Source organism: Eurosta solidaginis, chromosome 5 (genome assembly GCF_040869045.1).
Source record: "Eurosta solidaginis isolate ZX-2024a chromosome 5, ASM4086904v1, whole genome shotgun sequence".
Lineage (NCBI taxonomy): Eukaryota > Metazoa > Arthropoda > Insecta > Diptera > Tephritidae > Eurosta > Eurosta solidaginis.
This window is the reverse complement of record NC_090323.1, coordinates 173973195-173990011: the sequence shown is the minus strand read 5'-3', so window position 1 is coordinate 173990011 and position 16817 is coordinate 173973195. Positions and strand designations below refer to the sequence as shown.

The 16817-nt window shown below is 34.6% G+C and overlaps 1 protein-coding gene across 1 annotated transcript in view; it reads right to left on the bottom strand.

The window, feature by feature from the left end:
• Nucleotides 1-1073: 1073 nt before the first annotated feature.
• The window catches only part of LOC137254335 (putative leucine-rich repeat-containing protein DDB_G0290503), an 85564-nt gene continuing 69820 nt past the window's right edge, over nucleotides 1074-16817 (bottom strand). Inside the window, exon 6 of the mRNA XM_067791989.1 lies at nucleotides 1074-3244. Coding sequence (XP_067648090.1) covers nucleotides 1602-3244 — 1643 coding nt within the window. The 3' untranslated portion in view covers nucleotides 1074-1601. The remainder of the gene's footprint in view (nucleotides 3245-16817) is intronic.

Here is a 16817-nt window from a genome sequence, read left to right as displayed (position 1 = left end):
GCAGCCGTATGGAGGATGATGAGGTGGAATCACCAAATCACTTTATGCTTGATTGCCCAGCTTTTTCCAGAACTAGGCGAAAGTACTCTCCCGAGGATTTATCCAAAGTTGAGATCGGTATCATTCGGAGCTTTATCGTTGCTACTCAACGATTCTCTAAGTAGCTAGATCTAAGTCACCGTTATTTTTGATGTATGTGGTATCACAACGAACCTTCGTGTTGTCCAAGTGAGCTATCCTTATCAGGGCAGCTACCACCTAACCTAACCTAAGTGCAAATCACATTATAAGTACAATTAAACTTTTTTAAATAAAAAAAAATGTATTTTAAATGTTTAAAGTATTTTGATGGTTCCCTTAATTATGAATAAATTTTGAATTAAAGTGTTACAATAGTCTTAAAAAATTGTCTGGTGTCAATTTGTTAGTGTAAATTTGAATACCATAACGAAGTGCCTTGGCTTCATATGTAAGGGCTTTTCCTTTGCACTTTCATAGGAAATTCAGGCACTTTCATATAAATATGTATGTGAAGGCATATGGGAGTGCTATGGAATTTGTTTTATATCCAAATCTTGGTTCAACTATATGGTTGGCTCATCTCTACAGCAACAATATACCTTTGTTCAGATTGTCAAAATCAGCGTGTTGGTATCTGTGCCTATTCTTCAAAGCAAAACAAAGACAAAAGTGCTATACCCCTGCAAAAATCGCGAGTACTCCATGCATTTATGGAGTACTCGCTATGGACCAACCGAGTGCTTCAAAATTAACCACAATTCATACAAAAAATATGGTCCAATTAACATTGCGATGCCCTATGACTGGACCATATACTCCAGCTCCGCACTACATACATCAGAGTTATCCATGGAGTACCCGCAGTCCCCATAGACATCGTGTAGTGATTACAATCGTTAAAAAGGGGCTTACAATTGGTTCGTGTAGAAACATGAGTTGGTCCATTGCTGCACTACAGTGGAGTATAATGGTAAGTACTCCAGTGGACCACATGATCCAACAATTTTTGCAGGGAAAGGGCTCATTCCATGTAAAAATCGTTGGATCATGTGGTCCACTGGAGTACTTATATTTATACTCCACAGTAATGCAGCAATGGACTAAACCCATGTTACTAAACGAACATATTGATCATTGCTCGTTTTTAACGATTGTAATCACTACACGATGTTTATTGGACTGTGGGTACTCCATGGATTACTCTGATGTAATGCAGAGCTGGAGTATATCGCAATGTTAATTGGACCATATTTTTTGTATGAATTGTGGTTAATTTTGGAGCACTCGCTTGGTCCATAGCGAGTACTCCATACATGCATGCATGGAGTACTCACGATTTTTGCAGGGTTTAATTAAAATTTGGTTCAATATTGTTTCAGGGAAAGAGGCTTAAGATGTCTAGTTGGCCCAGAACGAACATTAACTTCGCAAAATATATATATAATATTGTACATTACTTCAAACTTAGCTAATTTATAATAAATAATGTATGTACTTACATATACATCTTAATTAGTTTCTTTCTTAAAAATTATATATTATAGTAATTTAATTTGCAATGTCATGTATTTCAGTTGCATTTATAGATCTTCTTCATCATTTACCATATTCACATCATAATCACGCCAGCAACGTGCCTCGCTTATAGTTGGTAAACGTAATCGCCACTCATCGCTTACATAATTATATACTTCATCGCCAAGTTGTATTAAATCAATTGCAACACGTCTTTCATCCGGTTTCCATGCACGATCTGTATTACCAAACATGTCCATACGTAATAACGCAGCCATTGAGGAAGAAACATATTTTTTTACGCCATTAAATAGTTGCGCCTTGGAAAGGTTTGCATTTGTATGCGGAATTTGTACATTGCAACTATTAGTTGCCGCAGACGTAACGGATTGCTGTTGATTGAAAATCACAAGCTTCTCAGCAGCAGTTGAAGACGATGTTGCCTGGCTTGTAATAACTGCCGCTTTCCCCACTTTGTTTTGCTTTTGTTCTTGTTTTTCATTTTCATATTTAGCGCATTTTTCCTGTAAATGTTTATTCTCCTCTTGTAAGTGTTCGATTTCCGTTGTTAATAGCTCCTTTAAATTATTTTTGTTTGTCTCATCCATAACTTCTTCATGATTCTTCTCCAATTCTTCATATTTTTGTTCGAGTTGTTTATATTCATGTTTTACTTCTTCCAGCAACCTTTCTTTTTTAAGTAATTCATTTATTTTAAGTTTTAGTTTCGCTTTGTATATAATAAGTTCATTTTCTAGTTTGTTAATATACGCAGACATTTCATTGATTTCACTTGTTTGATTTTGGTCTTGAACTTTTAGATTATCTGATGGATCTGTTGTATTCTGATTAGGCTCTACATCGTTCATTAAAACATCATCTAACTCCTGCTCTTCGCACATTTCGTTATTGTCCTCGATTTCCTCCACATCACTCCATATGATGCTAGTTTCAATTTCATTTGATTGTTCACTACTACTCTCATCAGTCATGATTGCACAATCTACTAACGTGCCAGATCCACTGATATCAAGTTGAATAACCTTTTCCTCTTTCTTTTTTGTTACTCTACTTGCCATGGATAATAATGGTGGTGAAGAGGAGCTATTGTTTTCTTCAGAATTTAAAATTTTAAATTTTTTAGTATTTTTCATTGATAAACATTTTTTATTTAATATTCTTCTAATATCATTATTTTTTAATGTTGCACTTGTTGTAGCTGGTAACAGTTCAATGCTATTGCCGATGAGTGCCAGATCAATCCTTCGTGTTTTTATGTAATCATAGGGATCAACATTATCGTGAAGTGTAAAAGGGTATACATAACCAGGTGATGGAATTAAGTGTTTGTGTACAGGTGGTGCAATTTCAACCAATTCGGGCCCACCGTTCATCTCTTCATGCTCATAATCCAAAAATAGTTTTCCGTTTAGGGGCATTAGTGTTGGTTCAACATATTGCCCGCGTAATAATCCGTCCATTTTATAATTGACAAAACATTCAATTCGAAAATGTCGAGCACATATTTTCTTATTCTTTTGAACACTTCTTGAAAGTTCAATAAAATGCATTTTATCAGCAAGTTTGAGCCATCGCACAAAGCTCTCCTTGTTGGCTATGGGGTAGCAGAAGAAATGCATGCCTGGAAGCTTTTTAGTGCCAACAGGACAATCACGAAACGTGCACCGACAGCCACCCATTGTGTATTATTTATTTTTATTTCAATTGTTCTTAGAAGTTAAAACTAATTTGTTTACAATTTCTAATATGCCTGAAATTAGAGCTGGATTCCGATCCGATTTTTTATCGATTCAATCGATCTTTTTTGAAGAATTGAAGAATCGATTTTCTTTTTAAGCGCCAAATACACGACACGAACATTTCCGCGGAAAATAGAATACCTCGATTTTTTTAGCATTCGAAGTTTTGATAACTTTCAGCAACAATAGGTGCCATTGTGAATTCGTACAAGTGCCCTACAAGCCAGAGGTAACAGCCCCACAAGAATATTGACTATCTGTAAGGTAACCCTTACGGCAAGTGTTGCGTGACCATAAAGTCAAGCAATCCCTATTGAACACAACAATAATTCACAATAAGGGTTGCCTGTCAAAGCAACATTCACAATGAGGGTTACCTCACATAATGTCAAATTGAATGACGCCAGATTTTTACGCGCATTCAATCCGACCGGTTGTGGAAAAAAGAAGATATAGCTCACGAGCGTGTGAAAAGAAAACTAATTAATATTGAGTACCGTGACGGTTCTTCTCTTTGCCTTTTTTTGTAATTTGATAAAAGAACGTTTTTTAAATAAATAATATCTGAATAAATGGTTACACCGACATCAGTGTATGAACTATTTTATTTCAAGTGGAAAAGTGGAAACAACGTGCGTGCAAAGATTGCAGCGAGCAATTGCACGAGCCATAGAAGAGGAAGGCGGCAATTTTCAATTTTACATGGAGACCATTTTGGCTACGCCGGAATCGGTCTCGCCACATGGCGACCGTGACCATGCCTGCAGAAAAATGGTGGCTCCGGGGACCTGGAATAATTCCTTGCAGCACAAAATTAAAAGACACTTACAAATTTGCGAAAAACTGAGTGCGTGGTGGTTGTGATGCGGTGGTGGTTGTAATAAAAAGAAAGTACATACATACAAAAAAATTTTACATAAAATGATATAAATTACACAAAGCTGATTGCAACAAATTCAAAAAATTACATGAAGTAATCTATAATTTAAAACTACAAAAATTACAAAATTTCAAAAAACATACAAAATTTCAAAAAAAAAAATTACAAAATTTCAAAAAATACAAAAAAATTTAAAAATTTCAAAAACTACAAAAAAATTTAAAAATTTCAAAAACGACAAAAAAATTTAAAAATTTCAAAAACTACAAAAACTACAAAAAAAAAAATTTAAACATTTCAAAAACTACAAAAAATTTAAAATATCAAAAACTACAAAAAAATCATAAAATTTCAAATACTACAAAAAAAATTTTTTAATAAAATTTCATAAACTACAAGAAAAAGGTACATCCTAAATGGCAAAATATACTTTTTAGAACTTCGTATATACATTCATTTAAAAATTAATTTGAACTTGAACCAAAGTTACGTGTGGAATTGTGGTGGTACATACATATAGATATGTAAAAAGTTTTTGGAAGCTGCTGTACCATACCATAACGTTGACACATAAGCACAACCACCCGCTACGTTTTAATACGCAGTACCGTTAGTAGCGGTAAAATCATGCTATACATAACAAAAGTAAGAAGAAAAAAACCAGTCGGCGACGGCATCACTTGGACGGCAACAGCTACATCGGCAAGAAGCGGAAAAATACCAACAACACATACATCAGCAAGCAGAAAAGACAAAGAGCGGTACAGTAGAGTAGATTAGAACATACGTACATATCTAATATTTCATTTCCGTGTATAAGTAGACACTTTGCTTCTGTATGTAATCTTTTTCAATACCTGTATACTATGCATGTAGCAAATCAACTTGACACTTTTGCCTTTTTACATATGTACTTTTCTATAAACATTTGTATACTATGCATGTAGCAACAAAAATTGACACTTTGTTTCTAAACATTTGTATACTGCGCATGTAGCAACACATTTTTCTTCTCACAATTTAACCAAATATTTAATATAAACATTTAAATATCGAAAACTTTTTGAATGTACATTAAAAATAATTTTAAATATACGGCCACCACATGCAAATTATCACGCATATATTACTATATTCTTTCTTTTTCAAACATTAACATGGAACTTGAATTTTTTATTTTAAATGCGAACACTGCTTCGTAATAAATACAATCGGAAAAATATTTTTTCAAATTTACACATTTTTTTAAAAACCTTTTTGAAACGCAAATTATACATCAATTTTATATGTATAATACCAAAAGTATCAAATCTTTTCGCCAAAAGTTTGCGATAATTATTCGAAGCTAATCAATTTTGAAATCTCTCATTGACTTCAAATATCAATATAGACAGGTTACAGTCACATAATGGTAATGGTGAAAATTTATTTTATCGGTGAAAGTTTACTTTTCTCTTTTTCCAATTATTTCTTCGGAAATTGAACATAGTGAATATCATAAACATTTACATATTTTTTTGCAACAAATACAGTGCCAATCAAATAGTTAACAATTCCTTCGAAGCATCACACGAATACAGTGTATTCCAAATATTTCAACATATCTTACATTTGCGACTCTTTTCAAACTGTGTATCATATAAAGTGTCTTTCAAATATTCCAACAGTTTTTTTTTCTCTTTGCATTATTAAACGAATACAGTGCGGTTAAAATATTTCAACATTCACTTGCATTTACAAAATAAGTCTTAAATACAGTGCCTTTGAATATGCGAATCTTTACCATTTACCAATTAACTCATCGATTTTGAATATTTCGAATATTCTCTGATTTCACAAAATTTTTTTTTTTCTTTTTAAATTGCATACCAAAGCGGAGCTGTACAACGGCACTATTATCTGTGACAGAAGAAATTCGTGAGCGAGTGGATGAAAGTTACATTGCCTTCTTAACACTTCTTGACCACTCCAAAGCTTTCGATTCTGTAGACCACACTCTGCTCTGTAGGAAGCTGGAAAACCTATTTAACTTCTCTGGTCATGCAGTTGCCCTTATAAGATCATATCTTGGCGATAGGACTCAAGCAGTATGTATAGATGGTGAAAAGTCTGACTTCCTTCATGTCTTAAGAGGCGTCCCTCAAGGCTCTATCCTGGGTCCTCTGTTATTTGTTCTGTACATCAATGACTTACCCGATGTCCTTAAGTATTGTAATGTTCATATCTACGCTGATGATGTGCAGTTATTTACGTGTTGTCCTCGTGATCAAACTAGCTTGTGCATAAGTAACTTAAACCACGATTTGAATCAAATATTTTCATGGGCTGCTATGAATGGCTTATGTATAAACCCGAATAAGTCAAAATGTATTGTTATTCATAGAAGGTCTTTTCCCACTAATGATTTAGAGAATGTAGTGTTCGACAATTCCGTTATAGAATACGTAGATACGGCGAAAAACTTAGGTGTAATTTTTAACAAAACATTGACATGGAAAGACCATATTTTTAGAACGGTTGGGAAAGTGTATGGAATGCTTCGTACACTATGGTTAACACAGTATTTCACGCCTTTGCACATACGACTACTTCTGGCTAAAGCGTACTTAATACCTACGCTACTCCATGGTTGTGTGATTTACTCAAACTGTGACTATCTGTGCAAGAACAAACTAAATGTTGTTTACAACAACATTGCTAGATATGTTTATGGGTTGAAAAGATTTGACCACGTATCTCAACATGCTGAAAGGTTGCTAAACATTTCTTTCGAAAATCTTTTAAAAGTCAAAACACTGTCCTTCCTCCATAAACTGATACACACGAAGGAACCTGACTATCTATATCGTAAGCTTATTTTTCTGCAATCATCAAGATCGGTGCTTCTTCTTAAGCACATCAGATACCGCTCGCTAACCTCTGAGCGCCAATTCTTTGTTACTGCAATACGTCTTTGGAACTCGCTACCTACTAGTCTTCGACTCTTAAGTAATGCTCTGCACTTCAGAAAAGAGCTAACATCATTTTTTAACGACTCTTAAACTGGATCTCAAATTGTTGTTGTTAAAATGTTCATTTCTAAGTCCTTTTCCTTTCTCTGTGTCTTCTTTCTTTGTTTGTTAAATACTATTCAATCTATAACCAGCCAAAGGTTATCATCACTACTGCTGTCTTTTAATATTTATTAACTACTTTTCTTTAGTTTTAAGATTTACATTTACATACATAAATATTTCACTATTGTCCGCTATATTTAATTTAATTTGATTAATCTAATTTATTATTATAAATGTTCAATTTTTATAGCTCATGCTATTCATGACTAGCACTGTTAAATAATTTGTCAAAATTGTTGTGCTAGGAACAAATTTTCAAATAAATACATACATACATACATACCACAATTACACAGTGATTGAATAGCTTCAAATTCATTTTTGTATAAACAGTGCCTACAGCGTTAATCTTAACATTTTTCCGAATTTTTTTCATGAAACATTTTTTCTGCCACGGAGGTAAACATTTTCAATAAATGTAATAAAGTTTTCAGATGTCAGTTGTCAAATGTCAGATTTTGATTCCAATTTCAAAAGTTTACGCTCTAATTTCACTAAAGTTACTAAACGAGTTTTAAATAACCGATCAATCTCAGCGAAAAAGTCAATAGAATATGAAGATGCTTTAATTAAAAGCTATAACGAAATTATAATACAAGTAAATTCATATTCTGAAAATCGTGATAAGCCTAGTTCAATAATCGAAAGTTTATCAAAGTGCAGAGAACAACTCACTAACTGTTTTTCTAGAATTAACTGCAATATAAAAATACCCAAAGATCTTTCTGACTTAATACAAGAAAGCGAATCAAGTTCTGATTTTGACACTGAGGAAGAATTAGCTGACGCACCGACAACTTCAGCATACAAAGCTTGTATTATAAAAAAGAGTCACGTATCTTTTATTGAGGATTTCCCTGGATTTTCCAATTCACTCCACAATAATAATTTAGACACAATTAGCGAAGAACAACCAACAATGGCGACTCCAGAGCAAAAGAAAACTTTTATTACTATGTGTGCATCCATAATTAGAGAAAACTACAGCGGCGATCCGCTTTCACTTGATAGAAGATTTGATGGAAGAAAATTTGACAAATACTTTCATTTCGTTTATAAAATCCAAGTTAGAAGGGAAAGCGCGTGAGGCAATTCCAAATGAAGTAACAACAATTCAACAAATAAAAGATGCATTAAAAGGTAGAATAAAACCTGACAACTCAAAAGTTGTTGCAGGAAAAATTGCATCGTTAAAAGTTTTTAATAATAATCATACTGAATTTGCCAAACGTGTTGAGGAACTCTCCGATGCTTTAGAACGATCATTAGTTATAGAAGGAATGACTCAGGAAAAAGCGCACGAAATGGCAGTCGAACAAACCGTCAACGTTTGTCGGCTTAACACTCGCTCAGACCTAGTAAAATCAATTTTAGCGTCAACTACGTTTACTGATTCTAAGGATGTAGTTGCGAAAATGATGGTAGAACAAAATAACCAAACAAGTGAAAGGCAGGTACTAGCGTTTAGATCACGTTATAACAGGCAAAATAATAGTTTTCGAGGTAACTTCAGGTCAAATAAATATAATAGGAACAACTTTTCGAGGTACAACAACAATTTTAACAGAAACAACAATAGCAATTATAGGCATAATAACAACAATAATTATGGCTCGCGAAATAATGGTAATTTTCGAAATAACAATAGCAGGCCCGTAAACAGAAACAACAGCAATAACAACAGTAACAACAACAATCGACGTTAAAATACTACAAATAACGCTAGTGTTCGCACTTTAAACGCCAACGGCCCTCAGGAGCGAACACTGGGGGACCAGAATCTGAATTAAATAACGTTTTCAAAATAAATCAATTTATTGTTTAAACCTGAACTACTCAGATTTTATCGAACTGAATTGCAATGACTCTTTTAAAACATGCACTTTCTTAGTAGATACACAGGCTGATATATCAATTATAAAACTTTCAAGTTTAAAACAAAATGTTTCTATAAATAACAACAATATTATAAATATAACGGGTGTTACGACAGATACAGTTTCAACATTGGGTACCATTAAAACCGAACTTTTTTATTCAAAATTTTCAATTCCACATACTCTAAATGTAGTAGATGACAAATTCAACATACCGTCAGATGGTATTTTAGGCAAAGACTTTTTGAAAAAATACAATTGCATCATAGACTATGCAAACGAGAGCATAACAATTGGCATTGGCAAAAATATTCATAAAATTTCAATTTTACATAATACAACCGATAATACATTGGTAATTCCTCCTAGATGCGAAGTTTATCGCTTATTTAAGCTGAAAAAATCTAAACATCCAGTTTTTATAGACGCACAGGAAATTTGTAATGGTGTGTTCACCGCAAAGTGTATTGTTGACACTAACAATCCGATAATAAAGGTATTAAACGTCACTGACGAGGTAAAATACGTAAGAAATTGTAACATAGTTACGGATGAAATCACCAACTACAACGTGTATAAAATCAATGATCTTTCAAAAAATTCGAAAAGGTCAGAGGAATTGAAATCAATTTTAGAAAAACAAATGCCAAACTATGCCAAACCAAAACTTCTCGATTTATGTCTAAAATATGATGATATTTTTGCACTAAAGACCGATCGTATGACACTTAACAACTTTTATGAACAGAAACTACGATTGACAGATAAAATTCCTGTTTACATAAAAAATTACCGTTTACCATATTGTCAGAGAGAGGAAATTAATAAACAAGTTGATAATTTATTGCAAAACGATCTTATAGAACACAGCTATTCCAACTATAATAGTCCATTGATACTTGTGCCAAAGAAAAATCTAAATGGACAGAAATCCTACAGGATGTGTGTTGACTTTAGAGCCGTAAACAAAAAATTGATAGCAGACAAATTCCCACTTGCACGAATAGACGATATTCTTGATAATCTAGGCAGAGCCAAATATTTTTCTACATTGGATCTGTATTCAGGTTTCCACCAAATCCCATTAAATAAAGATTCTAGAGACATCACTTCATTCAGCACTGATCGTGGTGCTTTTCGATGGAAAGTTTTACCATTCGGTTTAAAGGTAGCTCCGAATTCATTCTCAAGAATGATGTCAATTGCCTTTTCAGGAATTTCTCCAAACCAAGCCTTTTTATATGTCGATGATCTTATAGTCATTGGGTGTAGCGAAGCTCACCATCTTAAAAATTTAGAACAAGTCTTTCAAACATGCAAAAAATTTAATTTGCGTCTAAATCCCGAAAAATGCAACTTCATGCGTTCAGAAGTCACTTTCCTAGGACACAAATGTTCGTCAAAAGGTCTACTTCCAGACGATTCCAAAATAATTGCAATAAAGAAATATCCGAAACCTTGCGATAAAGATGCAGTAAGACGATTCGTGGCATTCGCCAATTATTACAGAAGGTTTATACCAAATTTTGCTTCCATAGCAGCACCTTTAAATAAACTTAGCAGGAAAAGAGTAGAATTTAAATGGGATGAGTCATGTGATATAGCATTTGAAAAACTTCGAAAATCTTTAATTTCTCCTCAAATTCTCCAATACCCAGACTTCAAAAAGGAATTTATAATTACCGTCGGCGCTTCAAAAATTGGTTGTGGTGCCATTTTAAGTCAAAATAAAGATGGCATTGACTTACCAATTTGTTTCGCGTCCAAATCATTTAATAATTCAGAACAAAAGAAATCAATAATTGAGTTAGAGCTTTTAGCTATATTTTTTGCAATAAAACAGTTCAGACCATACGTATATGGCACACACTTTACAGTCAAGTCCGATCATCGTCCATTAGTTTACTTGTTCAATATGAAAGATCCCTCTTCAAACCTTTCACGTATCAGACTTGAACTGACAGAATACAACTTCACTATTGAATACATAAAAGGTAAAACGAACGTAGGAGCAGATGCAGTCTCTCGCATCACAATAGAAGAAATTAAAAATTCAGGAACATCAATTTTAGCAGTACAGACAAGATCACAGACAAAACAAGAACAATTAATGCAACAAGAAATACTCAAAGAAGAAAAAGTAAAAGAAAACATAAAATTACAAGTTTATGATAATTTTTCAAACAAATTTTCAAAGAAAATACCCAGAGTAAAATCCCAAATAAGTTATGATAAAAGTGGTAAAATTACGAATTTTGAATTAAATGCGCATCTAAAACACAAAAAGATTGAGTTAATTAAGGTTGCGTGTGCTAACAAAATAATACATTTAGATGAATTACTTTTGAAGCTACAAAAAGAAGCTGGCAAGCGCAATATTAATATAATTGAATTGCAAAAAAATGATAATCTTTTTAAATATTTTTCGATATCAGATCTGAAAACCACTGGGAATAAAATTTTAAAACATTTAGAAATCGTCCTAACCAAACCCGTAGAAACTGTGACAGACGAAGACAAAAAACAACAATTAATAACAATTTACCATACCGACCCAATTTTAGGAGGACATTTCGGTAGCAAAAAAGTTTATGCAAAACTCAGAACCAAATATTATTGGAAAGGCATGACGCGCGATATAGCGAAATTTGTTAAAAACTGCGAAAAATGTCTTTTGAATAAGGTTAAGCCAAAAACAAAAGAAAATTTAGTCCTAACCGAAATACCATGTAAGCCATTCGACATTGTTGTCATTGACACTATAGGACCTCTACCTCAATCCGATAATGGTAACAAGTTCGCTGTCACCATTATATGCGATCTCAGCAAATACTTAGTAACGATTGCGATACCTGACAAAAGTGCAAAAACGGTCGCATCAGCTATTTTTGAAAATTTCATACTAATATATGGCATTATGAAAACAATTAAGACTGATTTAGGTACCGAATACAAAAATGAAATTTTTTCAGAGTTAACAAAACTATTAAAAATAGAACATAAATTTTCCACAGCGTACCATCATGAAACTCTTGGCACAGTATAGCGAAATCACAGAGTTTTCAATGAATATTTAAGATCTTTTCTAAATCCCAATTTTTCCGACTGGGTTGTTTACTTGAAATATTTCACTTTTCTTCACAACACAACAACAAACACAGTATTCGGTAATAAATTCTCACCATATGAATTAAGGCTCCATTACTGATACTTAGCATGAACTTGACTTGGCTTGCGAACTGTCACTTACAGTTCTGTTAAATGAACATTGCATGTTACTGATTACTCAAAACTTAACTTGACTTAGAAGTCTGTTGAATTTTGATTTTCTATGTAAGTTCTAAGTGACGTTTACAGTTTGAGATGCCATTTGTTTGTTTCCATTTCATTTTGACATTTTGTCGTACAAATTGACATTTATTTAAAAATAAATTTCAACGCTGATTATGATGCCAGATTTTATGCCCCAAGTGGAGTATAATCGTGGCTAAGTTGCAAAGTTTACGCCAAGTCAAGTCAAGTCTATGCTAAGTATCAGTAATGGGGGCTTAAGTCTTTGGCAAAGCAGCTAATTTACCAAAAGAACTGCAAACCGATAAAATAGACCCGATTTATACCATAGAAAACTATTCGAAAGAAGTTAAATTTCGCTTTCAAAAAACTCACGAATTAGCAAAAAAAAGCCGTTACAGAACACAAATTAAAAAATCAAACCAGATGTAACAAAAGTTCACAACCAATATCTGTCAAGGTATTTGACAAGGTATTGCTTGAAAAAGAACCCCGCGACAAGCATAATAGTATCTATATGGGTCCGTATACCGTAATAGGTATTGACGGTGTAAACGTCACGTTAATTGATGACGAAACGAAAAAGAAAAAAATAGTACATAAAAATAGAATAAGAAAAATTAATTAAATTAAATTTTTAAATTCAAGATTATTTAAAGTTAATCTCTATTGTTAAATTAGAAATAAAATGTTTTTCTTCCAAACCTGAAAAAAAAGACAATGAAATCAAATAAATTTAAGCAATCATTAAAAATTAAGAACTGAATGTATACAGTAGAATTAAAACACAAAAAAAAAAATTTGTTTTCTAATTATAAAAACTAAATTTAAGTTCTACTTAGAACTAGACTTTACAATTTAATTCTTAATTTAGATCTAAACATAGATGTAGATTTAAACTTAGTTTAACAGTCTTAAACTTTTAAAGTTAATTACATCTCTTTTGGGACAGAAGAATTTGGCCAATTCTTTTCCAAAGGGGAATGATGTAAGGTAACCCTTACGGCAAGTGTTGCGTGACCATAAAGTAAAGCAATCCCTATTGAACACAACAATAATTCACAATAGGGGTTGCCTGTCAAAGCAACATTCACAATGAGGGTTACCTCACATAATGTCAAATTGAATGACGCCAGATTTTTACGCGCATTCAATCCGACCGGTTGTGGAAAAAAGAAGATATAGCTCACGAGCGTGTGAAAAGAAAACTAATTAATATTGAGTACCGTGACGGTTCTTCTCTTTATCTTTTTTTGTAATTTGATAAAAGAACGTTTTTTAAATAAATAATATCTGAATAAATGGTTACACCGACATCAGTGTATGAACTATTTTTATTTTATTTAAGCTGAAAAAATCTAAACATCCAGTTTTTATAGACGCACAGGAAATTTGTAATGGTGTGTTCACCGCAAAGTGTATTGTTGACACTAACAATCCGATAATAAAGGTATTAAACGTCACTGACGAGGTAAAATACTGTTACGAATATTAGCAAAACTAAGGAGTGCTGCCAGCTCTAAGCCGATCTAAGCAGTGACGTGAATGCACATCAATAATTCAATCATTATGTATCTACATAAACGAATCAATAATTGCGTCTACACATATGTACACATTCCGACGAGCAACATTCACATACAAGGCAGCGAGAGATGAGATGTCACACACCGATGAATTTACTTATACGCTTATGTGTGTGCGGGAGACTGTAAACTACAAACACATGCATATACCTTATCTGAGTTGTCACAAGAGAGAGCAATAATTTGTGCACGTAGTTGTGGCTGGCGATTTTGTAGCCGAAACAACTAGTAACTTCTGGAAATCGAAGAGCCTAGAAGTATGCAGCGTAAACTATAAAAGCGATGCAGGCGAGTAAGAAGGAATTCAGTTTGATTTGAGTTGTCAAGCAGTTTGATTAAGACGATATCTAGCGAGCAATAGCAGTGTTATTTTGAATAGTAGAGTTTCATTGAGCTATCAATCAGTGTGGTTATTAAGCAAGCTATTCGTTGCACAGTTTGTTATTGTGAAGTACTTTAATAAAGGCCATTTTGCATTATTACAAATTGGAGCTATTTATTCAACAGTTTAGTGATTCGAACTTAGCAGAGGATTGCAAATAAGAGGATTTGCAAGCAAATTCGTTACAATTGGTGTCAGAAGAGGAATTGTTAAATAAATTCTAGAGGACAACAAGGACATGGCAAAGTTTAGTGAATTGAAGATCCCGCAACTGAAGAAGGAGTTGGAGAGCCGTGGATTAAATACAAGCGGCGTTAAACTCGAACTTCAGGCACGGCTACGAGAAGCAATGGAAGCAGAAGGAATTGATGTGGAAGAGCATGTGTTTCATCTTGATGGCGAGGAGACAACAAAATTTGAAGAGAAGAACGAAACATCGCAGACGGTTACCAGTACAGACTTGAACATGATTTTAGCTGCAATATCTGCTCAAACATCGACAGTGTCATCTCAACTGGCAGAACAGAAGACATATATGGCATCACAACTAGAATCGCAGGAGGCACGCATAACATCCAAGATTGAAGCACAAGAAACGCCTATGTCAGAAATGTCGACACAGATTACATCGAAGATTGAAGCACAAGAAACGCGTATGTCAGAAATGTCGACACAGATTACATCCAAGATGGAAACTCAACTGGAAGAGCAAAACACATATATGACATCTCAGTTCGCTGAGCAGTTGAAAGCACAGGAGGCCCGCATATCCTCGCAGCTGGAGGCACAGGAGATAAGGGTAACATCAAAGCTGGAAGCACAGGATACAAAAATTGTGCAGCTCGAGGACAAAATTGATGCCGAGATAGAAGCTTTGAGAGGTCGTATACAGGAGTTGCAAATGAATCGCCCAGCAGTTTCAGCGAGTAATCCAAAGGTAAAAACACCATCCTTTGACGGTTCTGTTCCTTTCCAGGTCTTCAAGCTTCAGTTTGAGAAAACCGCAGCAGTGAACAACTGGAATGTGGTAGATAAAGTTGCTGCACTATTCATGGCGTTGAAAGGGCCTGCAGCTGAGATTTTACAAACCATTCCAGAGAGTGAACGGAACTGTTATGAAGCATTGATGGGCGCTCTAGAGAGGCGATACGGAACTGAGCATAGGAGACAGATATACCAAATGGAGTTGCTGAACCGCTTCCAGAAGCCTGGTGAAACATTGCAAGAGTTTGCGTCGGATATTGAAAGGCTAGCACATTTAGCGAATGCAGACGCACCCGTGGAATACACTGAAAGGGTAAAAATCCAGAGCTTCATAAATGGCATACGAGATGTGGAAACGAAGCGGACTACATACGCAAACCCAAAGCCAACATTCGCAGAAACGGTGTCACAAGCCCTGATTCAAGAAACAGCGTCGCTTCTGTGTAAGCCAGTTTTCAAAGCACGCCGTGTGGAAGTAGAAAGGCCAGAGTGGGTAGACGCAATATTGGAGGCGCTGAAAGAATCGCAAAAGCGGAGTGAAAAAGTTATCAAATGCTTCAAATGCGGGAAGTCCGGTCACATTTCAAGTCATTGCGATCTTGGTCCTAATAGTTCCAACAATGTGTTTGGCCGTAAACACAAAGCTGGAGGAGATGAGCAAGAGCGAGTAAGAGGTAGAGATCGAAAGCTAGATTCAGCTATTGAATGCCCTGTGATATCTGTGTTGCAAATTGGTAGAAAATCGAGCAGTCTTACCGTCAGAGGGAATGTGGATGGTAAAGAAAGTGTACTGACTGTAGATATGGGCGCATCTCATTCCTTGATCCGATCTGACTTGGCCAACAAGAGAGTAAAGCCGTTACCTGGAGCAAAGTTGCGTACGGTCACTGGTGAGTGTAACCAAGTCCAGGGAGAAGTGGTATGTGAAGTCTTGATTGGAAAGGTTACAGTTCTACACAAATTCGTTGTGGCGGAGATCGTTGATGAAGTCATATTGGGAGAGGACTTCTTGGTTGACCATGACATCAAGATCGATATGCAGAGAAGGGTGATGCGTTATAAGAACCGGGATATACCACTTAACTTCAGTTTGCAGAAAGGGTTCAGTAGTAACCGAGTACTGGTGGAAAAGACTCCACAGAGACCACGAAAGTCAAGGAAAGTAGATCGGGCAAAAGTTTATGGATCGAATGGGCCAAATAAAGCGAAATCAAATGTACCTGCGAGAGAAACACTGGCATTGACAAAACATGATGGACGTACTAAAACGACTAAAAGAATTTTCCAGAAAGAATGCAAGGATGGTTTCAAGTCAGCGCTCACTTTTTTTGGGAAACGTCGGAACGATACTGAGTGTGTGAAGCCAATCCGTCAAGAACAAGCTCTACAAAGTAGTTCTTCATTG